The following is a 21866-nucleotide window of genomic DNA, read 5'->3' as shown; positions in this document are numbered from 1 at the left end:
AGGAAAAGACGCATCTACTATCTTCACTGACAGAGGGATGAGGGAATGGAAGCATTTTCACAAAAATACCAACACAGTCCAGACGGAGCCGCCCACTGATGGAACTCCCTATTCCTGGAGGTGCGCGAGCTGGGACTAATCAACACTGGATGGCAAGCTGGACTTGGTGGCCTTTTAAAGAAAGCCACCGCCCCCCCCCCCTCCACATGGCTGCCAGGCAACCCTGACCCTGCTCAGTTCCAACCTCTCCCCCTCCTTCAGATCAAGCTCAGACTCCCGGACTCGGCCTTCGAGGCCTCTGGACTCAATCATCCTATGTTCTCATCTGCCTCCCATCTGGTCTGGGAGCTCCACAAGGGTAGATCCCGGACGCTTTTATTCCTCAGCTTTCTGGGGCCCATCAGGGAAGGGAGGTCATGTTTACTGAGCAAGGACCACGGGCCAGGCCTCTGCCCAGGTACCTTACACACATGGTTGCATTTGATTCTTTACAGCAAGCCACGACGTCAGATGATATTATTAGCCTCACTTTGCAGATCCTCAAACTGAGGTCAGAAAGATTAAGCAACTTGCCAAAAGTCACACAGCAACATGAGTGCTGAAGAAGTGAAAGGACAAAGGAAGGGGTGCTGAGCACGTGGTGTTCTTAGCTTTTAGTCCCCCGTCCCCAGGGGCACCCACAGCAGGTAGGCACACTTGGTTGCCCATCTATCTCCAAATCTTGGGGAGCCCCATCCGGACACCGAGTGAGGTGGAACTCCATGAACTAACTAACCACAACCACAGCCTTTGGGGGTATGTGGGAGGCAGACCGCTGTCCCCCAGCTCGTCACAGCTCCAGCCCTGCCCTACCCCCAGACCAGCCAAAGCTCTGTGCCAGCCCAGTGATTCTGCTTGGCAGCAGCTCAGGGAAAGATGAGCTGGCACTCAGCCGGCCTGGGCCTGGATATGTGGCGGGAGCAGGTCGCATGGGAGACCCCGGGAGATGCCTGCCTCTGGCTCAGCCGTGCTCTGCCCATGCTGCAGAGACGCTGCGCAGCACTTTCTGGACATCTGGCCCCTTGTACAAGGATCTGGACAAGGAAGCCAGCAGGCTACAGCAGAGGTATCACCAATAAAAACAGCAACAAGTTACCTAACATCCGCTGGGTCCAGGCCCCAGGCTGGCTTCCCTGTACTCTGCTGGCTTCCACCAACCTCAAGAAGTAGCTGCTATCTTCTTCACTTTAGAGGCAGGGAAACAGAGGTTCCATTCGACCAGAAGAGCTCTAGGGTCCAGAGAGAGGGTTGGGGTGACCAGCTGGGACCTCCATGAGCATAAATCTGAGGCCTCCAGTGGCTGAGAGGGACGAGGGAGGTTTGGACATCCTTCCCTATTCTGCACCCTTTCCTACCCACACCTTCATTGCAGTTCAGGCCCCTCCTTAGGGAAGACTTCCCTGATCTCCTCCGCTGAGGCTAGGTTAGGCCCTGGGCCCCCTGCTATCACACTTTATCCTCTCTGGACTGTCCCCACCTGCGCAGGCCTGTCCCCAATGTGAGCCAGATGGGAGGAAGTAAAGATGGCAGCCACTTAGGGATTCAGGGATCCCAGCTTCTAAGCCCAGCTTTACCCTGATTTACCATGAGGCTTTGGGGGGTCACTTTCCCATCTGTAAAATGGGGCACCCCGTGTCACTGTCAGGGCTGGGAAGAGAAACATTCTATCCTTGGAACCAGGGCCCAGAGGATGGCCATGACCTTTCTCTCCCAGGTACCCCCACCCTCGGGTCAACACCTAGCAGGGCAGAGTACCTGTGATTTGGGAGAGCCAAGGCATCTGGGAGAGGGCGTGGCTTTGGGGGAAGATGTGCCTCAACCTCTAATGCAAAAGACAAGAATACCACCATACTACTTTCCCTGGACACTTTAAACCTACCTAAGCAAGATGGTGCCTGAAAAGAGCATCCAGATCGGCCTGGACTTAGCTTTGTGGACAGACTGGGCTCAAATACCCGCTCTTACAGGCTGTGCGACTTTGGATGTGCCGTGTAACCTTTCTGAGACTCAGTTTCCCTAAATATAAATGGGGACCTTACTAGTCCCAGACAACTGGTTTTTATTGATATTCGCTGTCCCATCCCTAGCCTCACTTTCTCCATCTGAAAACTGGGGACTTTGATGGTACCATTTCACAGGACTGCTTAAGGGTCCGGGAGATGAAGGGGGAAGGACAGCGCGGATAGGAGAGAGCACAATCAGAGAGGGGAAGGGACCTGCCTGGACTCGTCAGAGGGGATGGCCGCGGTGTGGGGAACCCCCTCTGTGGCCGCCCCAGGGCCAGAGAAGGGTCATTTCCTTCCGCGTTCAGCCCCGCCGTCACCTCTCCTGTTTGCTCACCCTAAGTGCGGCGGCGCCGGCAACGGGAAAACGGGGCCAGGCCGGATTTCCTCTGCGGACCTGCGGGCTCCTAGAGCTCCCCCCGCCCCACTCCCGCCCCTCCGGACCCCGCGGGGCCACGAGCTGCACGTGCGGCAGTCCGGGCGGCCTCGCCCGCCCCGCGCTTCCTTAGCGACCCCCCTCCCTCCCGGCCCTTTCATCCCGCCCCCTGCCACCCCGCCCCTTCCCAGCCGGGGTTCCAGCGGAAAGATGCTTCAACCCCTCGCGCGTTCCGGAGAAACCGAGTCACGCGGGGGCGCGCCGGCCGGGCGCTAGGACCCCGCAGCTTGGCCGAGGGGGGGGGGCGTGGTGGGGCGGGTCGGCGGGAGAGGTATTTAAATTGGAGCCCGAGCCGCCCCCTCGCGGGTCGGGTTCCCGTGGGGCAGTGGAGCAGCCGTGGGCCTCCGCGGGCCGTGACCCCGGGGTCTGGCGCGGGGTGGGGCCGTGGGGGGGCAGGTTTGCGCAAGATGTGCCGGGGCTGCGCGGGAGAGGAGCGGCGGCCGCGCTGAGCCAGGTAGGAGCCGCCCCGCGGGCGAGGCAGCCGGCCCCTCGGGGAACCGGCTGGCCCGCGCCCCTGGAGAGCGCGGGGTGCGGCCGGGCCATCCCGATGCCCCCCCTCCGCCCCCCAGTAGGCCCCTCCCGCCGCCGCCCCCACTCCCCGCGCGGAGCCAAGCGGGACCCTGTCTCAGCTGATCTTTCCCGCGAAGGGAGAGGCCGGCGTTCCTATTTGACAGATGGGAAAACAGCGGCCAAAAGGCCGGCACTTACTTGCTTGGGAACTCACAGCTAGTCAAGGGCAGATCAGGATTTGAATCCAAGTCTCCTACTGCCCTCGGACTCAGGCGGGCCGGCGCTTTCCATCCCACCGCACCAAATAGCTTGCCCATCTCTGGGTGGGGACTGGGGGGGCACCCACCTCTCCCTGAGGGGTTCTGAAGCCGGCCTTCTTCATGAATGGTAAGATGTGAGGGACCCCCACCCCCACCCGAGCTGCCTGAAATTCCGCCATCACAGCTACATTCCTTTGGGTTAAGGTCTAATTCCCCCGTGGGATGCACATGTCTCCAGAATGGGGCTTGCCCTTAGTGATTCACTGCTTGGTATGAACGTCCACAGCAGCTCTCCCAGGACCCTACTCTGCTGGTGACTGGGGCTGAGAGGAGGGAGAGGAGCACCCCAGAGCCCAGCCCTGTGAGCTTGTCTGTTTATGTGTATAGGGGTGGGGGTGGGGGTCATTGGAGGTGGTTAAGGAGGGAGATCTTGGCCTGGTGTAGTGGAAACATTTGCTTTGGAGGCAGACAGACCAGATTCTGACTCCAGCTGCTATTCACTGCCTGTGTGACTTTGGGTAAGTCACCTCTCTGAGCCTTGTTTTCCTCCTGGGCACAATAAGAGTAGTTCTATAGAGGAGGGAGCAGGCAGCTCAGCACCTAATGGAGAAAACACAGCATTTGGGTTATGTAGACCCGGGCTAACCCCCACCCCCTAAATGCTTATGAACTATGGGCTAAGTCACTTTCTGAGCCTCAGTTTTCTCATCTGTAAAATGGAAATTATGGTAACCACCTTATTGCATTGTGACTTCAATAAGATAATACAGATCAAGTGCTTAGAACAGTGTCTAATGCCCTGAAATAGTAGGGACAGGCTTATTATAATAGTATAATAGGCATTGCCTTCCCCCCATCCCCCCACTATTTCTCTCTCTCTCTCTCTCACATACACACACACACACACACACACACACACACACACACACACACGGATATTCTCTGGCATTTGGGAGGCCAGTCAGAGTCCTAAAATGTCTCCTGCCTTCTCTTGCCTAGGCTACTAGTCGGCAGGCCTGGGGCCTCCCTCCTCAGCGTGCCTCACCTGGGCCGTTCGGCCGTCCGGGTCATTGTCCACGATGTGTCCAGGACACCTTCACAGCCACTCTCAGCTCCATCATCACAGTGGCTGGGGGAAGCCGGTGGCAGAAGAGCCACCAGGCGACCTGCTGCACAGATGGGACACTGAGGCACAGGGAGCACGGAAGCAGTAGTGTCCGAATGTCAGCCTGGGTCTAAGTGACCACAGTCCTCCCTCTTGAAAGGGAGTGGCCCTCACGGGCCACACAGTGAGTCGGGGACACTACTGAAGGGGGCCCGCAGATGAGATGCCAGGGCAGAGGTCCACGGGCTCCGGGGACTTCTGCTGGATGCACAGGTGCCCACCTTGGGGGTAGGGTGAAATTTGACAGGCGGAAGAGGGGCGTAGTGAGGACTCCTTTGAGCAGCCCTGCCTTCAGGTTCAGAACCAATCCAGGTCCTTCCTTGTCCTAACCTCACAGCCCCCTGAAGTAGAGCTTCTACCCCTCACTTTGCCATTTGTTCAATAGATGTTTGGTGAGCACCACTTAAGAGACCCCTGTTCTCATAGAATCAGAAATAAATGAACAGGAGGGGCTCCTGAGTGGCTCAGTTGGTTAAGCATCTGCCTTCGGCTCAGGTCATGATCCCAGAGTCCTGGGATCAAGCATCCTGGGGTCCTGGGATCAAGCACCACATCCGGCTCCCTGCTCAGCGGGGAGTCTGCTTGTTCTTCTCCCTCTGCCCGTCCCCCTGCTCCTTCTCTCTCTCTCTCTCTTTCAAATAAATAAATAAAATCTTAAAAAAAAAAAAAAAGAAAGAAATTAGCAGGAAATGATCAATGCAAGGAAACAAAATGTGTGGGAATCTGGGGGATAGCATTCCAGGCCCTGAGGCAGGAATGCACTTGCTATGTTTGAGGAATGGTGAAAAAGCTAGAATTTGGTAAGGGCAGGACAAATGGTAGATGTGGTCAGGGAGGAGATTGTGTAAAGCCTGGATTTCATTGGAGGTTCTCAGGCAGTGAGACCCATGCTCTGATATATGATTTAAAGACGTCACTCTGGCTGTGTGTGGAGGACAACCTGAAGGGGGTCAGGGTGGAAGCAGGTGTTGCTGCTTTCGAGACCCAGGGTTGTGGTGGTGCCTCAGTGTGGGGCAGCGATGCAGGAAGGAGGTAGCAGACTCAGGGTCTGTTTTTCAGGCAGAACAGACAGAACCTGCTGATGGGGGGGAAGGAGTATGGCAGGGAGATGAAGACAGAGTCAAGAAGGACTGCTCTTGCCAGTGTCACCTTGTGTCAGTTCTCAGTGCCTCCCTGGCCTGCCCAGTGGTGTAAGATCCCAGCAGATAGTGAGTCCTCTTTGCCCTGGGGCGCCTCCCTTAGGAGCCGGGGTCAGAGGAACGAACCATGGAGTGCTCAGTGCTGTGCTCACTTGAAGCTCAGCGTCTGTGGGAACCTGGAGGATGAGCTACCCAGACTTGGGGAATCAGAGAAGGCTTCCTGGAGGAAGCGATATCTAAGCTGAGACCCAGAGGATGAGGAGGCATTCAGCACGAGAGGGGGTAGGAAGTGAAGGCTTGGGGCGATGCAAAGGTGCTCACAGAACTGAAGGAAATAGAGGCTGCCAGAAGCCAGAGCGGGAGAGGGGAGACAGTCAGCCATGAAGCTGGGGGAAAGAGCTGGGGTGGGCAGGCACACTCCCCAAGGAGTGTAAAGGTCCCACTGGAGGTTTCCATTCAATTGTGAATACACTAGCTTTCAAATGGGTTGTGATGTTCTGCTTCTTAAACAGCAGAACCAAATTTCCTATGAACGCAAGAGGTGAGAGAAGAGCAGCTGTGGGGGGCAGGGGGCCCATGGCCCCGAGCTGAACCCAGGGAATGGGGTTGAAAAGACACCACTGTGGCCCAGGCATGTGTGGACCAGAAAAGGCCTCAGAGTAACCATCTTAATTTAAAATTCATCACCAGGACACTAGGGGATTCCAACAGTCAAAGACTCAGTCCTCAAAGATCCTATAGATGCTTCTTCTTCTAAAGCACCCTTCAGAGTTGCAATTCAGCACTCATTTATCGAGCACCTGCGGGTGATGTTCTAGAGTAGAGGTTAAGGGTAAAGATGGCGTGGGCCTGCCACTAGTGAGCTGTGTGACTTTGGTCATGTTACTTGATCTCTCTGAGCCTCAGTTTCCCCATCTGCAAAATGGGAATGGTAATCATAAAACCAAGTCCTTAAATTACTGTAAGGATTAAGTGAGTTAATACCTTGAAGTATGGAGAAGAGTGCCTGGTGCATAATAAGGGCTCTGTAAAGGTACTTTCATACAATGCATCTCATTTGATGTTTACCAAAACTTAGCAAAGTTGGCATTAATCTCAAAGGAGGAAACTGAGGCTCAGAGAGGTGAAGTGACTTGTACAGGTCCCATAGCAGGTAAGTGGAGGGAAGGAGAGAGCAGTCAGTTATGGGTGACTGAGTCCAGTGCTCTTGGAGGGCTTTATGTGTCCTGCCTCGTGAACACTCTGTATGCATTCTGGTCACTTCTGTGCATTTATTTGTGACCCCAGTTCCCAGCACAGAGCCAGACTTGAGGAAGCATTCAGTTAAGGTGTGAAAGAGAGAGAGACAGAGAGAGAGAGAAAGGGAGGGAGGAAGGAAGGGAGGAAGGAAGGAAAGAAGAAAGGAAGGAAGGAAGAAAGAAAGAAGAAAAGGAGAAAGAAAGAGAAAAGAAAGAAAGAAGAAAGAAAGAAAGAAAGAAAGAAAGAAAGAAAGAAAGAAAGAAAAAAAGAAAGAAAAAAAGAAAGAAAAAAAGAAAGAAAGAGACTTGATGTGTACTCCTAGCACTTGGGCCAAGTCCTCAGTAAGTGAGCCCCTCGCAGCACTGGGCTTTGACTTTGCAGTCCCCCTCAACGCCACCTTGGTTGTACATAGAGAGAACACCAGCAGGCCCGAGTGGCCCCCTGCGCTGGTGGTAACTTCAGTGAAAGTAAAGGGCCTGGAGCCTGCTCCTGGGGAAGTCCGCAGCAACAGTGCTGGGGGCAGGGCAGGCCTCCTGGCGGGGCTTCCTGTCAGGGCTCCAGGCCCAGCCTTCAAACAATGGCAGGGACTCCAGAATCAGAAAATCAAAAGAAAAAGGGCAAAATAAAAGTCTAGGGGTGGGGAGATTGAGGAATTCCGTTTGGGGCCTAAGAAACTAAGATGGGGGACCTGCTTAGGACCTGGGTGGAAATGCAGTCAGAGGCCTAGCTCCCCACCTGACCCCACCGCAGCCCTGAGCTTGGCTCCAGGCAGCCCTTAGAGTCCCTCTGTCTCCCGCTCACCCCCTGCAGGCAGTCTTCCCTCAGGTAGGGTCTGTTGAAACCCAGATCTGACCAAGTCACCCACATGCTTCAAAACTCTTGCTGCCTAGCTCCTTGGCCTGGCACGAGAGGTCCTTTGTGGTCAGCTGCAGACCCCAGCATCCACGGGCATTAGCGGCACCTTTGGTCCAGCTCTAGCTGTGATCTGGGGCTCGCTGAAGGCAGGCACGGGCAGGATGGGAGCGATGGGGACTGGTAGAGGAAAGGAGCCAGGGGTCTTACAATGTTTCCCTTTCCTCCCCACCCTCTGCAGAGCCATGAGCCACCAGATCCTGCTGCTCCTGGCCGTGCTGACCCAGGGCCTGGCCACCTCCCAACAGCGAGACAAGGTGCCCTGTGAGATGGTAAGAAGCCCTGCCCAGGCGGGATAAGCCCCCCAGGGTGTCCTACTGCCCCAGGCCCACAAGCCAGAAGTCAGGGGAGTTAGAAGAGGAAAGGGAACACATTTAATGCATTTAACCCTTGCATTTCATGAGTACCTACTAGGATGTTTAAATACTTGATGTACTCTTCATCCTGTCAGTAAGTACCATTATTCCCATTTTATAGAGTTGGAAACTGCAGTTTAGAGAGGTTAGATGACTTGTTCAAGGGCATTCAACTAGGACCAGTGGGGCTGAGATTGGACTCTATTTCCCCCAGCTGCCCCTGCAGGGCAGTGGACCCTCGGGGTGATCTAGAATATATGTATGTGTGGGGAACTTGGGGTGGTCTAGCCGGGTCCCTCATGGCCAAATCCCCTTTCCTAATAGGTCCTTGACTTGGGCCCGTCTGCTGCTTCCCTGATGGGATGCCTCTCACTCATTGCTACCCAGATCAAATCCTGCCTCCTCCAGAGAGCCCTGCCCGACCCCTCCCAGGCTGATCTGGTTCTGTGTGCCGTTTTCTGGACTCTCATACTGAGCACATGGGGTAGTTGGTGAATGGGTCCAAGCCTGTTTCACTTGGTAGACCAAGAACTTCTTCAGGGCAGGGACAAGGTTTGATTTACTTTTGTCCCTTTTTCTCGCCCTTGGCCAGGGAGACTAGCCCTGAAGTCACTGGGGCCCTGCAGGATACAGGGAAGAGGGACCACGTAGGTCCCCTTATAAGGTTGGGCAGTCACTGAGGTCAAGGCGGGAGTGGGGCTGGGGAAGCGACAGGCCCTCCAGCAGCCCCACTTGGAGCCGGGACTGGAAGCTTCTGACACAGGTGGGGCAGCTGCCTCTGGGAGTGCTGGGAGGCAGGGGCCTGCAGCCCTTCCCTGGGGTTGGCCGTGCCCTGCTCTTACCACCTCCCTTCTTGCTCCTCAGAGCCCTTCTGAGATTCCCAGATCCCAGAATAATCAGCAGAGGAGGCCTCAGACATTCCCAAATGCAGCGCCACATTCTGCCTGGGGAGAGAGGCTCAGAGAGGTGAAGGGCCCAGACCAGCCCACAGGCAGAGGGAGGCTGGGTGAGCTTTGGATTCTGGGTGGATGATAGGCAGGAAAGCACTTTCTGAACTACTGTGGAAGATCAGTACAGGGATTATGATCATTTTCAAAATAGTAAAAAGAAATTGCCGCACACTAAGGGCTCGTGAGGTGCCCCACCACACTGAAGGCTTTCTCTCGTTTTATCCTGCAAAGAACTCCTCTTTTCAGCGGAGGAAACCAAGGCTCAGAGAAGAGATGTGACGCACCAGGGTCATACAGACAGGAAGTCCCAGAGCTAGGACATGAACCCAGCTCTCCCGAGCTTATGCTGGCCACTGCCGGGTACTTCTTTCTACCCTGTTGCCCTTCTATGCACAGAAGGCCAAATGGAGTTGGGTGGCAAGTCCTCTTCCTTCCTTAAAAAAAAAAAAAAATGGGGGCAGCGGCATCCTGGCATCCCAGAGAGAGTGAGTAGAAGGTTGTCAAGGGTATCTCTGAACTTGGCTATGTCTGTCATGCTGGAGGCTCCGCGCTCAGGGAGCCGTGGGCGCCTTTAGAAAGAGTTCTGAGAGCGGCCCTGGCCTTCAAGCTTCCTTCTGGATGGGCAGCCCGGTGTTGCCCTGCCGACCAGCAGCCCCCACTGGGCCTCGTGGGCACCAGGGTAGAAAGCAAGTCTTAGGCCCTGGGCTTGGCCAGCTTTGTGTCCTGGCTCAGCTCTCAGGGGCTGGTGTCTTGGGAGCCTTTGATATCCGGAGATGAAACGGGGTGTGGGGTCTCGTGGATCCCAGTACAGTGCCCCCCACACAGCAGATGCTCAGCAAATGCTGGCTGGTACTATTTACCGTGCAGAAGGAGTCAGCCTGGGTCCTCGGCTGGCACCAATAGGAAAAGGAACTTGCGCTGGTACTCTGGAGCCTCTGACTAATCTGGGGGAAGCTCACCCCGGGGTTCAACAGGGTAACTAATACGTGCCAGGATTAAACGAGGCCAGGGCTCTGTGCACTCAGCCACGGAGCCTGCCACAGAGCTGGTGCTCCATGACAGGTGGTCCTGCTATTCCTTCTGCTGTTTCTTCCTTCAGTCAGGATGGTCCAGGGAGCTGAGGAGAGGGAAGAGGAGGCCATGCCCAGTGGCCTGAGCTGGTGGAGAGGTTGTGAGGGAGGAAGTCAAGAGCCAGGCAGAGCTGGCAAGGTGGCCGGGCTAGGCTTGTGGTTTAGAGGGGAGCCCAGGTGCAGTGGTATCCGTGGGCTTCTGAGGCCTCGAGGAAGCTGCTTGGTTGGAGGTGGTAGGGCCAAGTCCCTGGACTACCAGGAGCGGGAAGAGTCACACAGGTGCCTGATGAAGGCAGTTCTGTCCCCCTCCCCTCCCCCGCACTCCCCTTGGAGCTCTGGGGAGGAAGCCAAGAGCTGGGCCAGGCAGGGAGCACCCCCAGGCTGGTGTTCCTGCTTGGGGGGGGGGCCCTCCGCCACTCACTGTGACCTTGCACAGGTCACTGCCATCTTCAGGTTCTGTCTCCCCATCAGGGAAGTGGGGGAGCCAGAGTCTTTTTACTCTAATGGTCACTTAGAAGACATGGATTGTCTCTTTTCTTTCCTTTCAGAAAGGTGCTTGATTCAATCCCTGAGTCCTTTACTAAGCCAGTGATGTCCGTGACTCTTTCATTCATTAAAAAAATGTACTGAGGACCTTTTGTGGGCCAGGTCCAAGGTATCCACACCAATCACACCAATCCCTGTTAGCTCTGAGCTCCCTGCCTGGCAGGACCCACACAGACTGTCACAATCAGAGGCCAAAGCTATGAGAGAGGGAGCACCGGGGTGGTGAGAGCCCAGAGGAGGCCCCACCTGCCCGGCTCAGTACACCAAACACCAAGTTTCCCCTGCAGATCTGGGGAGGGGGAGGGGGAGGGATGACCAGCGCAGGGAACAGCAGGGAGGAGGCCCAGAGGTAGGTGTGCGAGGGCACAGAGGGCAGTGGTCAGGTGTGCTCACTGCCTATGCGCTGGGCTGGAGTGGGTTGGGAGTGGGTTGGGTGGGGAGAGGACGGGTCAGCAAGAGCCACAAACAGCCTTGAACCCTGCTGAATGTCCTGGATTTTGCCCGGGAGGGGTGGAAGCAGAGAGTAGCACAGAGTGAAGGCTTTCTTTTAGCCGTTGCCAGGCATTAGGCAGGTGGAGGGGTCAGAAGGGGCCGGTGGATGTAGAAAGCCCAGGGCGGGAGTGGGCCTGAGCTGGGTGGTTGTGGAAGTCAGACCCTTTCCTGAGAAAGGCTGGATTCCTGGGGTCTTTGAAAAGGTGAGAGGGAGACTATATTTGCACAGAAAAAAATCAGGCTCTGGAAGGCACATGTGCTTAGAAGGATGAAGTTGGCCTTTGGTTGTGAACAGATATGGGTTCAAACCCCAGCTCTGCTGCTCCTCAGCTGGGTGACCCCGGAGCCCCCCCCCCACCCTCTCTGAGCTTGGGTTTCTGAACAGAGGGGTGATCATATTTGATGTGCTTGCTCTTGTGAGGCTCCAGGGAGACCATGGGCCTGAACGTGCTAAATAAAATGTAAAACGCTGAGTGGGTGCTGGGGAAGGGTGCTACTTTCTGGATAAGTAGCCCGGAGTGGTAATGGGACTTGGTGAGGCTTGCACAGCAAAACCATAGTCTTGTCACCCAAGAATGTGGGTTGGGACCCTGGCCATCTTTCCCCTGGCTTCCTACCCCCACTCCCATCTCCAGGGGCCAATCTGGACCAGGCCATGGAGGGCCAGGCCACTGATGGAGGTGGGGTAGGTGGAAGCAGCAGAAAGGAGGTCTCAGCTGGGGGTCCGTGGCGAGAAAGGCAGGCACCGGGACCCGGAGCTCTGCCCCATGGAATGAGGGCTGGAATGAGGGCTGAGGGTAGGAGGCCAAAATAAAAACCGGTGAGAGGAGTGCAGATTGCATTTTGGAAACATTTCTCCCCAAATGGTTTCTGGTATAACAGCCGCTGGGTAAATTTAACTATCTGGGCCCATAAAAGGAACCCAGAATGTGACCCAGGAGGCCCTAGGTTCCAGCTCGACCCTGCTGTTCACTGGCTTGGGGTCCCTCCAGGTGATATATGGCTCAATTTCCTGTGAAATGGGATAATAGTCAGTATAGGGTGTTTTGTGAGTTCATTTGTCTTCATATCTGTCTTTTCTGTGTCTGTGTATCCATCAAACTTCCTTAAGTCCCTCTCTGATGCCCCGCACAGTACTGAGTGCCAGAGATGGGGGCAGGGAGCAAGATAGGGATCATCCAGATGTGGGAGGATTGGGCTTGGGGGGAGAAATGTGGAGCACCTTGGGAGCCAGAGGAGAAGCCTAGCTAAGCCTGGCTGGGGTTGGGGAGGGGCTTGAGGCATCCTTCCTAGAAGGTGTGTCTGGTTCCACCCCGTGCTGTACCCACTCAGTCCCACTGCTCTCCCTGTCCTCCCCAACCCACCCCAGGTCGACAAGGAGGTCTCGTGCCAGGGTCTTGGCCTGCTCCAGGTCCCCTCGATGCTCCCACGGGACATCGAGGCCCTCGACCTATCTGGAAACCAGCTGCGGAGCATCCTGGCCTCACCCCTGGGCTTCTACATGGCCCTTCGACACCTGGACCTGAGCACCAACGAGATCAGCTTCATCCAGACAGGTGTCTTCCAGGCCCTGCCCCACCTGGAGCACCTCAACCTGGCCCGTAACCGCCTGGCAGCGGGCACCGTGCTGAGCACCCCTGGTCTGGGCCCCCTGCCTCGTGTGACATCTCTGGACCTGTCGGGGAACAGCCTGTACAGTGGCCTGGTGGAGCGGCTGCTGGGGGAGGCGCCCGCCCTGCGCGCCCTCTCGCTGGCCGAGAACAGCCTGACCCGCCTGGCCCGCCATACCTTCTGGGGCACGCCTGCGCTCGAGCGGCTCGACCTGCACAGCAACGTGCTCATGGACATCGAGGACGGTGCTTTCGAGGCCCTGCCCCACCTGGCCCACCTGAATCTCTCCAGGAACTCCCTCACCTGCATCTCTGACTTCAGCCTCCAGCAGCTGCGAGTGCTTGACCTGAGCTGCAACAGTATTGAGGCCTTTCAGACGGCCCCCGAGCCCCGGGCCGAGTATCAGCTGGCCTGGCTCGACCTGCGGGAGAACAAACTGCTCCACTTCCCCGACTTGGCCGCGCTCCCGAGACTCATCTACCTGAACGTGTCCAACAACCTCATCCGGCTCCCTGCAGGGCCACCCCAGGGCAGCGAGGGCATCCACGCACCTTCTGAGGGCTGGTCGGCCTTGCCCTTCTCGAACCCCAGCCGGAACGCCAGCAGCCACCCCCTCTCCCAGCTCCTGAATCTGGATTTGAGCTACAATGAGATCGAGCTGGTCCCCGAGGGCTTTCTGGAGCCCCTGACCTCCCTTCGCTTCCTGAATCTCAGTCGGAACTGCCTGCGAGGCTTTGCGGTGCTGCGCGCCCGCTTCCTGCCTTGCCTCGTGCACCTGGACGTGAGCCACAACGCGCTGGCGACGCTGGCGCTGGCCTCCAGAGCGCTGGGGTCCCTGCGGACGCTGCTCCTCCAGGACAACGCCCTGCAGGACCTGCCCCCGTACACTTTTGCCGGCCTGGCCAGTCTGCAGAGGCTGAACCTTCAGGGAAACCGGGTCAGGCCTTGTGGGGGGCCGGGGGAGCCTGGAGCCCTGGGGTGTGTGGCCTTCTCTGGCCTCTCCTCCCTCCGCATCCTGAACCTGGTGGACAACGAGATGGAGCGGCTGCGGGCGGGGGCCTTCCTCCACACGCCGCTTACCGAGCTGGACCTCTCTGCGAACCCCGGGCTGGACGTGGTCACAGGGGCCCTGGCAGGCCTGGAGGCCTCCTTGGAGGTCCTGGCCCTGCAAGGCAACGGGCTGGCCGTCTTGCAAGTGGACCTGCCCTGCTTCAGCTGCCTTAAGCGTCTCAACCTTGCCGAGAACCGCCTGAGCCGTCTGCCCGCCTGGACGCAGGCCGTGTCCCTGGAGGTACTGGACCTGAGGAACAACAGCTTCAGCCTCCTGCCCGGCAGCGCCATGGGGGGCCTGGAGCCCAGCCTCCGGCGCCTCTACCTGCAGGGCAATCCGCTGAGCTGCTGCGGCAACGGCTGGCTGGCCGCCCAGCTGCACCAAGGCCGTGTGGACGTGGACGGCACCCAGGACCTGACCTGCCGCTTCGGCTCCCGGGAGGAGGTGGCCCTGAGCCACGTGCGCCCCGAGGACTGTGAGAAGGGGGGGCTCAAGAATGTCAACCTCATCATCATCCTCACCTTCGCGCTGGTCTCGGCCATCCTCCTCACCACCCTGGCCACCTGTTGCTGTGTCCGCCGGCAGAAGTTCGGCCAACAGTACAAAGCCTAGAGAAGCCGGGAGGCCTGCCCAGGTGAGCCGGGCAGCCGGAGCACAGCCGGGGGTGGGGACTGACCCAAGGTCACACGGGGAGCCCGGGTCGGGGCACGCTGGTCTCTACATCCCAGCCCAGGGCTCCTTTCCTCATGTGCTGCTGTCCTGGTAGGCGACCCACTTCCCAGGCCACACGTGTGGTCCGGCTGTGGACGCCGGAAGTTGGCCAGTTTCAGGAGTGACAGAGAGCAAGGTCGACCTGCCCGATCAGCAAATCTCGGCCAGGCATCTGTTTTTGTGCCCCATCCTGCTCCGGTGGAGGAGACACACCCCTGCCCTGAAGCAGCTCCGAGTCCTGGGGGGGAGGGGGTCGCGAAGCCACGCAGTGACCGCGCAGAGCGGAAGGCCAGGGCTCCGGGACGCTGCAGCCCCAGCTGGCGCCGAGAGTCCTGCCCCGCCAGGCCCAGAGCGCAGCAGGGGCGAGACCAGGGACACTTGTCTGAGACGTGTCCAAGCGGACTGTGTGTCACAGCTTCCCATAATGACTTTCAGCTTCTCTGGCGCACGAAGAGCTTGTGAGCGGAAGAGCAGCCGCGTGAGTGGGTCCTGGATCCGGCTATGGGGCGGCAGCAGTTCCTGCGGAGCCTGGGCTTCTGGCCCCAGGGCCGACCATTCCACTTCCTGCTCCGAACGGGCTCTTTCCCTACCCAGCACTCTCGGGGTGCGCATACTCACCCCAGTACTGCTCTAGGCCCCCAACTCCCTACGCAGGCGCCCTGGTCTTCCCAGCGCCCCACCCTGGCTGGTGAGCCAGGAGTTAGAACCTTAGGTACCCGGTTCTGTTTGGCCCCAGGCTTGCCGGCAGCGGGAACAGGTCTGCCTCTTCATGACAGCCCTCTGAGGTGGGGATTAACCATTTTACAAGAACTCCAGAACTCTCCCTCCAGGGTCCTGCAGCTAAGAAATGCCAGACCTGAGATTCAGGCTCAAATCCGCCTGTCTCCCCGGCCTGACCTTTGCCACTGCGGGGGCAGTCGGCTGTTAGGTGGACAGGAAATGGCCCCATATCGAGGGAGCAGGGCCTGGGAGCATCCCGTGCCGCAATCCCCACCCACTCCTCTCCCTCCTCTCTCCTGGGCAGGCAGACACAGGCTGCCTCCTTCTCTGCCTCAGTTTCCCCTATTCCCTCGTTTGCAGACTGGTGTGTGTTCACCTTTTGCCCTTGCGTTCCCTCTTCCTCCATTGAGCACAGCCTGGAGTTTGAGACCGGGGAGTCCAGCCTCCCCGTTGCACAGATAGGGAAACTGAGGCTGAGGAAGAGACTGGCACTTGCTCAGAGCTTCACAAGCCAGTGGTAAAGCCCGTGACACAAGTGGATTCAGACCTCATTGGGGGTGTGAAGGGGATTTGGGGGCTGGACCTGAGTGATTTCCTTCTCTCCCAGCTGTCCTATCACAAGATAACACTGGCTCCAAACGCTTTCGGGTCCTCGTCATGCAGGGGCTTTTTCCCCCTACCAAAGTGGGTAGAAAAGCCCATCTAGATATAACCCCCTATTCCCCATGCCCTTGGAATCATGGGCTGTCCAGGAAACCCTGGGGTCAGCCCAAGACCCTCTGTTGTTGTCTTCACTATCTTACCCATACTTGGCCCGTGGTCTGGCTCATGATGGTGCTTGGTAAAGTGTGAGACAATGAAAACACCCTTCTCTCCGCTCCGTTTTATAGACAAGAAAACTGAGGCCCAGAGAGGGTCAAGGACTCAGGGAGTCAGTGGCAGAGCCGGGGCTAGAAGCTGGTGTCCTGGCCTTAGCCTGGGGCCCTGGTGGCGTGTGGGACAGCCAGGTGGACCCAGTCCTGGTTGGGATCACAACCACAGGTGCTCACTGCCCAGAAACACTCTTCCCCAGGCCTGGAGGGCAAGGTGTGGGCCCCTTCAGGCCTGATTTTTGAAAACACTACACAATGCTGCTCTCACCTCAAGGAGCCAGGCCGCAATTCCCGCCTGGGGACCAGCTCTTTGTATAACCCACATGAATGTATTAAAATATAATTTTGGAGAAACAGTGTGGCCTGCCAGCTTCCTCCTTGCCGCGGATCATTGGCATCACTGCGTCCACTTGGGCTCCCTCTACTTCCATCCCGGTTTTTGAATGCTGATGGTGAACCCCACTGAGAGGAGACTGAGGCTCTGGGTCCTCACCACCCTGGACCGTGGGGCCTCAGCCCTCATTCCCCTGCCACACCTCTGACCCTCACACTCAATGGGTCCTGACCCCACCCAGCCCTTCCTTCTTGGGTAGCTCCTGTTCTCACCTTCTCTCTCTGCTCAGCCCCCTGCCTCATGGTAGAAGCCGTGCTATCTGTCTTGCCCACCCTCTGGGGCCTCCCTCTGCAGCCTCTCTTCTCTCTTCACGTCTTCCTTTCACACCGTGGCTGTGCTGAAGTCTTGCCTACCTGAAAAATAGTAAAAAGACCCTTAAACCACTTTCCCTTTCCTTCTCCTTACTTGCTGGTGAAGTAGCCCCCTCCTCCTCCCCTCCATTCTCAACCCACCCCAGGTGCCTTTGCCCTCCCTACCCGCACACTGCGCTGGCTGAGGTCACCAAGGATATCCTTTGCTGAACTCTGTGTTCTTTCCAGACTACCTCCTTGACCCCTCAGCTGTGGGGGTCTCTCACCCCATCCTCCCTGTCCCCCATGCCCTCCCCTCGGCACACTCTCCTTGGCATCTAGGCACCCCCGCCCCACTGGTTTCCATCTTGCTCTCAGACCGCTCCTTTTCGGACTCTGCTATGTGCTCATCTTCCTCAAGGCATCTGAGTGGTGATCACCAGGACTCTGTCCCAGGCCCTCTTCCCTCAGGAATGTCATCACCCTCATTGTCGTAGCCACTCCATTGCTCTGATGATGCCCATATCTCTGTCTCCAACCCCAGCCAGCCCTGAGCATCCAGCTCTGATAGACCTGATACCCAGAGGCCTCCCCAGCTGGAGAGCTAAAGGTCTCCCAGGGGCCAGAGAATTGAGCGAGTGGTCAGGCTGCAGTTCAAGACTGACCTTGAAGAAGAGCATTCCTGGTTTCTGGAAGGGAACTGGAGGGTGACGGTGTGGGCTGTGAGGTCTGGGTGAAGGGACAAGAGCCACCTCACCCGTGGTGGGGGTGGGGGTGGGGGGCGGGTGAGGGCCTCTGAGGTGGGGTCACGAGGGCAGGGAGTTCCCCCACCCTCCAATTTGCAGACCCCTGTGCCTATCCTCCTGTGGCCCTGTCTCCCCTTCTCAGCTGCCTGGCACCCAGACATTACCCCCTTTGTGGGTGCCTATCTTCTCTTCCCTGCCTCCTCTCCCACAGGCTCCAGCTCAGTAATGCTCCACCTCCTCTAGCCCCAAACATCCTGGAGATTTCTCCAAGGCAGCTTCTCCGGGCTCTGACCTCTCACCTCCCAGTTCCTACTCCAAAGGAAAATTTTAAATGCCTATTTCATAGATGGGGCTGGGGCTGAGAAGGCACGTGACTCAGTGGCCTGGCCCACAGTAGGTGCTCAGTGAAGGCCTAAGGGAAGGCCACAGCATAGGCCGAGCTCAGCCCAGGGCTCTGCGGACCTCCACACCAGCTGGAGCCTACCAGGTCCCTGACCCCTTTTCCTGGCAAACAGGGGAGTTTGCTTACCTGGCCAAGACTTCCAGCAAGGCAGAAATTCCTGTTTTCAGCCAAACATGGACACAGCTGCCAACTAGATGATCAGAGCATCCGGCAGGCTCCAGGGAGAGGGGAGGCCCTCGTCTCCCCACGTCTCAGCCTGCGGTGCCGGGTCATCCAGCCCATTCAACTCAGTAAGCTGCTATGGCGCTCCTGGAGGCCCATGGGCCTGGTGGGCACGAGGGGAGGCAGGCAGCACTCACGGCCCACTAGCTGCCTTGACTTCTCAGTCCCCTGGGCGGTCACCCCCCCACAACATGGCCCAGGAGCCACAGTCTGCTTTCTGTGCCCCTGTCCTTCAGGCAGCTCACAAGGGCCCCGCGGTCCATCTCTCTCTGGCTACCTCCAAGCCTGTGCTCAGAGCTGACAATTAGTGACCACTTCCGGGTCAGCCCTGCACCGAGCACTTGATGTACATTGTTATATGTAATTCTTGCCATCTTTGAAGAGATTTCTATTATTATCAACCTCATTTTAAAGAAACAGAGGCTCAAGTTCCCACAGTGGTAAAGCACCAGAGCTGAGACTGGAACCCGGGTACGCCCTGCTCCAGAGTCAGTGGTCTTGACCATGGGGTTCCCCACCTCCCAACACCAGGCTCTCTCCCATCTCCTCCATCTGAAATGTCTCACCCACCCGGACCCACCTGCCAAACTCCTGTTTCAACTCTGGCCTGTACCACCTCTTCTGGGGAGTCTGCCCTGATTTCCCTCCACAGCCCCAGGCTGCTGTGGGCCACAGCGGGGGAGATCCCTGCCTCATCTGCCACCAGACTAAGAGCTTCTACCTGAGTCCTTTCTGTGTCCCCAGGGCCTGTGAACCAACACAGAAGGTGAGTTCAGAAAAGGTTTCCTGAATGCAGGACCCTGACCCTGCAGGACTTAAACACTTATGGGGATTAAGATCAGCCCTCAGAAAGAGAAGGGGGCGACGGCTTCTCAGACAGATGCAGGGGACGCAGGGGACACAGAGGGGGATGCAGGATGTGGGCAGCCTGGCCAGTGAAGAGGCAAAGGAAACATCTTCTCTCAACATCCTCTACCTCCCATCACTTTCTTTTGCCTCTGGGACCCTGTTTTATCTTCTCCTTCCTTTCCTCCTTCCCCGACTCTTCACTTCTCCTTTCCCTCCCTTGGTCGTCTCCACCAACCCCCCCCCCCACCCAGAAGCAGTTGGGGCTGTGGTGGCTCAGAGTGGGGAGGGGCAGAAGGGAGGGAGGCCAGAGCTGTTTATAGGAACTGGAGCAGCTCCATCCATCAGCTCTGTTTGGAGCGGGAGACCAAGCATAATAAATACCTTGGCTCCTCCCCAGCTGTGCTTTTCCTGAACTTGGCCATTCGAACTCCAAATCTCTCTGGCCCACTGGTTCTCAGGACCCAGCTCCCACCCCACCCCACCCTCCTCCCACCTCCCACCAAGCCGCCTCTGGGACCAGAAACGCAGGGCTAAGTCTAGGCTCTGCTTTGGCCGTAAGGGCAAGTCCTGCCACTTGTCTGTGCTTCCACTTCCCCATCCCTAAAATGGGGTCATAATCACTGCCCACCAAACGCACAGTGCTGTTCACTCTTTAGGCCTGAGTGGCTTGAGCACCCGCTCTGTGCTGGGCCCCGCAGGGTTCCTGGGAACAGTCAGACAGGGCCTCTGCCTATTGGGTGGAAGGCGAGGCCACACCACATCACAAGCAGGAAGTGGTCAGCACCATGAGGGAGGTCCAGATTTTGTGCTCGGGAAGATTGTTTGCAGCAGGGAGCGGCCCTTCCAGCTGGAGGAGAGCAGACTTCGAGGACATCTGGACTGGCCAGGCAGGGAAGGGTAGGATTTCAACACTCGGAGGTGGGGAGAGGTTCTTCCCAGGCAGAGCGAACGGGAACCAGCAAACTTGGGTCTGGACGGGGCAGAGAGGAGTCTCCCGACTTTGTCCTCTCTGGTTCTTTAGCACCTTCCACCCCAACCTTCCAACCTTCTGGAATCTTCTTTCCTTCCCTGGAGAGCTTCCGACTCATCCAAGTTGTGGACGTGTTCCTGAAATTCTGCAGTCATGTCCCAACCACACCCACCCCGCACACACCAAAAGACACCCCAGAAAGTAGAAGACCCAGATCAGGGGAAACATCACTGGCCAATAGCACATGTTTCTGGAATGAATAAGGGAATACATGCATAAAGGAATGAATGGAAGAGTGAGTCAATGAAGAGGAGAATAAGTGAGTAAGTGAATTACTACATTCAACTGACATTTATTTTTCTTAAGCCCCTGCTACACACCACGTTAGGTGCTGTGCGTACAAGGTCCCGCCCCTCGCCGTACTCGCTGTCTGCTGGAGGAAACGGATGTGCACACCGGGCCGTGGGCGCACACACGCGCACACGGATAAGGACAGAATGGCTATGCGGGGAAACGAAGGGGAGGTGTAACTGAGATGTCCTCTCTGAGGACGCCAGCTGTAAGCCGAGCCTGGAGGAGGACTTAAGAGGAGAGAGTGGATAGGGGCTCCTGGGTGGCTCAGTAGTTAAGCGTCTGCCTTTGGCTCAGGTCATGGCCCCGGGGTCCTGGGATCGAGCCCCGCATCGGGCTCCCTGCTTGGTGGGCAGCCTGCTTCTCCCTCTCCCACTCCCCCTGCTTGTGTTCCTGCTCTCGCTATCTCTCTCTGTCAAATAAATAAAGAAAATCTTAAAAAAAAAAAAAAAAAAGATGAGAGAGTGGATTAATAACAGTCCTTTTCGCCTGTTGCCCTCATTCCCGTGGATTTGCCAAAATGCCCAGGAGAGTAAGAGCCACACTCTAGATCCTGAGGCCAATTTTCATGTCCTGAAAGCAGCCCCCTACACTGGGACCCTCTGTCTTCTCTCCCTCTCAATGCCTTGGCTGCCCTATTCTAGAATCATGGAGAAAAATATGGAAGGCCACATATAGATTGGTGGGAGGGATGACCAAAGGAGGGGTCCCAGGAGTCAAGCATCGTGGGGGGAAAGGGGCTAGGCTGCAGGGTAAGAGTCCCCTTCCAAAGGCCCTTGCTTTGTATTTGGGGGAGGGGGTGGGGTGGGGACAGGTAACATGGGCTTGGCTCCCTCCTCCATTCCTGCACCACCCATATTAGCTTGCACCAACCCTCCTCTTTGATCCTAGGTAACTTGAAACATTCTCATATCTATGTGTGTTTAGTAACACCTTCTGTGTGTTTTCTCTATAATTATCATTGATAGACACATTTAAATTATATGCAAATACACATGCATGTATCATTGTTTTATAAAAACAGGATCATGGTAAATACATTTTCCTGCATCTTACTTTTTTTATTCAACAGTACTTCAAAGAAATCCACCCCCAAGCAAACTGATATAGCTCTAATTCATTTTTTTAAAAATTTTATTTATTTATTTGACAGAGAGGGAAAGAGAGAGAGAGAGGCAGACAGGCAGAGGCAGAGGGGGAAGTAGACTCCCCGCTGAGCAGGGAGCCCGATGCGGGATGACCTGAGCCGAAGGCAGACGTTTAACAGACTGAGCCACCCAGGCGACCCTAGCTCTAATTCATTTTTGACAGTACATAATATTCCATAGTGTGAATATTCCATAATTTATTCAGCTGTTTACCACTTGATAGACATTCACTTTTTAATCTTTTCTTGCCATTGTAAACATGCTGCGAAAACATCCTTGTTCATATGCCCATATCTCTGGGAGTTGTACTTTTGTCAGATAAGTTCTTACAAGCAAAATTCTAGATCAAGGGATAGATATTATATATATGATATAGATGATTTTAATAAAGCTTACCTTTAAAAAATACAG

The 21866-nt window shown here is 56.5% G+C and overlaps 1 protein-coding gene across 3 annotated transcripts; it reads left to right on the top strand.

The window, feature by feature from the left end:
* The first annotated feature begins 2742 nt into the window (after positions 1-2742).
* On the top strand, positions 2743-16438 carry LRRC32 (leucine rich repeat containing 32). 3 transcript variants are annotated; one of them, XM_078058572.1, is made up of 5 exons: positions 2743-2932; positions 4248-4626; positions 7885-7975; positions 12487-14413; positions 14926-16438. In XM_078058572.1, the coding sequence occupies exons 2-4, from the start codon at positions 4577-4579 to the stop codon at positions 14389-14391; spliced, it is 2046 nt and encodes a 681-aa protein (XP_077914698.1). In that variant the 5' UTR covers positions 2743-2932; positions 4248-4576; the 3' UTR covers positions 14392-14413; positions 14926-16438. The 3 variants fall into 3 exon arrangements, with proteins under 3 accessions (XP_077914698.1, XP_035938754.1, XP_035938758.1); XM_036082861.2 differs by lacking the exon at positions 4248-4626 and having other exon boundaries at positions 2744-2932; positions 12487-16438; XM_036082865.2 differs by lacking the exons at positions 2743-2932; positions 4248-4626 and adding an exon at positions 6702-7132 and having other exon boundaries at positions 12487-16438.
* Positions 16439-21866: the final 5428 nt, after the last annotated feature.

This window comes from Halichoerus grypus, chromosome 11 (assembly GCF_964656455.1).
Source record: "Halichoerus grypus chromosome 11, mHalGry1.hap1.1, whole genome shotgun sequence".
NCBI lineage: Eukaryota > Metazoa > Chordata > Mammalia > Carnivora > Phocidae > Halichoerus > Halichoerus grypus.
Note: the sequence above shows the minus strand (reverse complement) of the source record. Positions and strands in the feature narration are given on the sequence as shown.

What these genes read in the sequence shown, in the direction of transcription:
- LRRC32 (XM_078058572.1), top strand. Translation starts at nt 4,577, where the DNA reads ATGCCAGGGCAGAGGTCCACGGGCTCCGGGGACTTCTGCTGGATGCAC. An exon ending in GACTTCTGCTGGATGCACAG is followed by an intron (nt 4,627 to 7,884) that starts GTGCCCACCTTG and finishes CACCCTCTGCAG; the next exon opens with AGCCATGAGCCACCAGATCC. An exon ending in ACAAGGTGCCCTGTGAGATG is followed by an intron (nt 7,976 to 12,486) that starts GTAAGAAGCCCT and finishes AACCCACCCCAG; the next exon opens with GTCGACAAGGAGGTCTCGTG.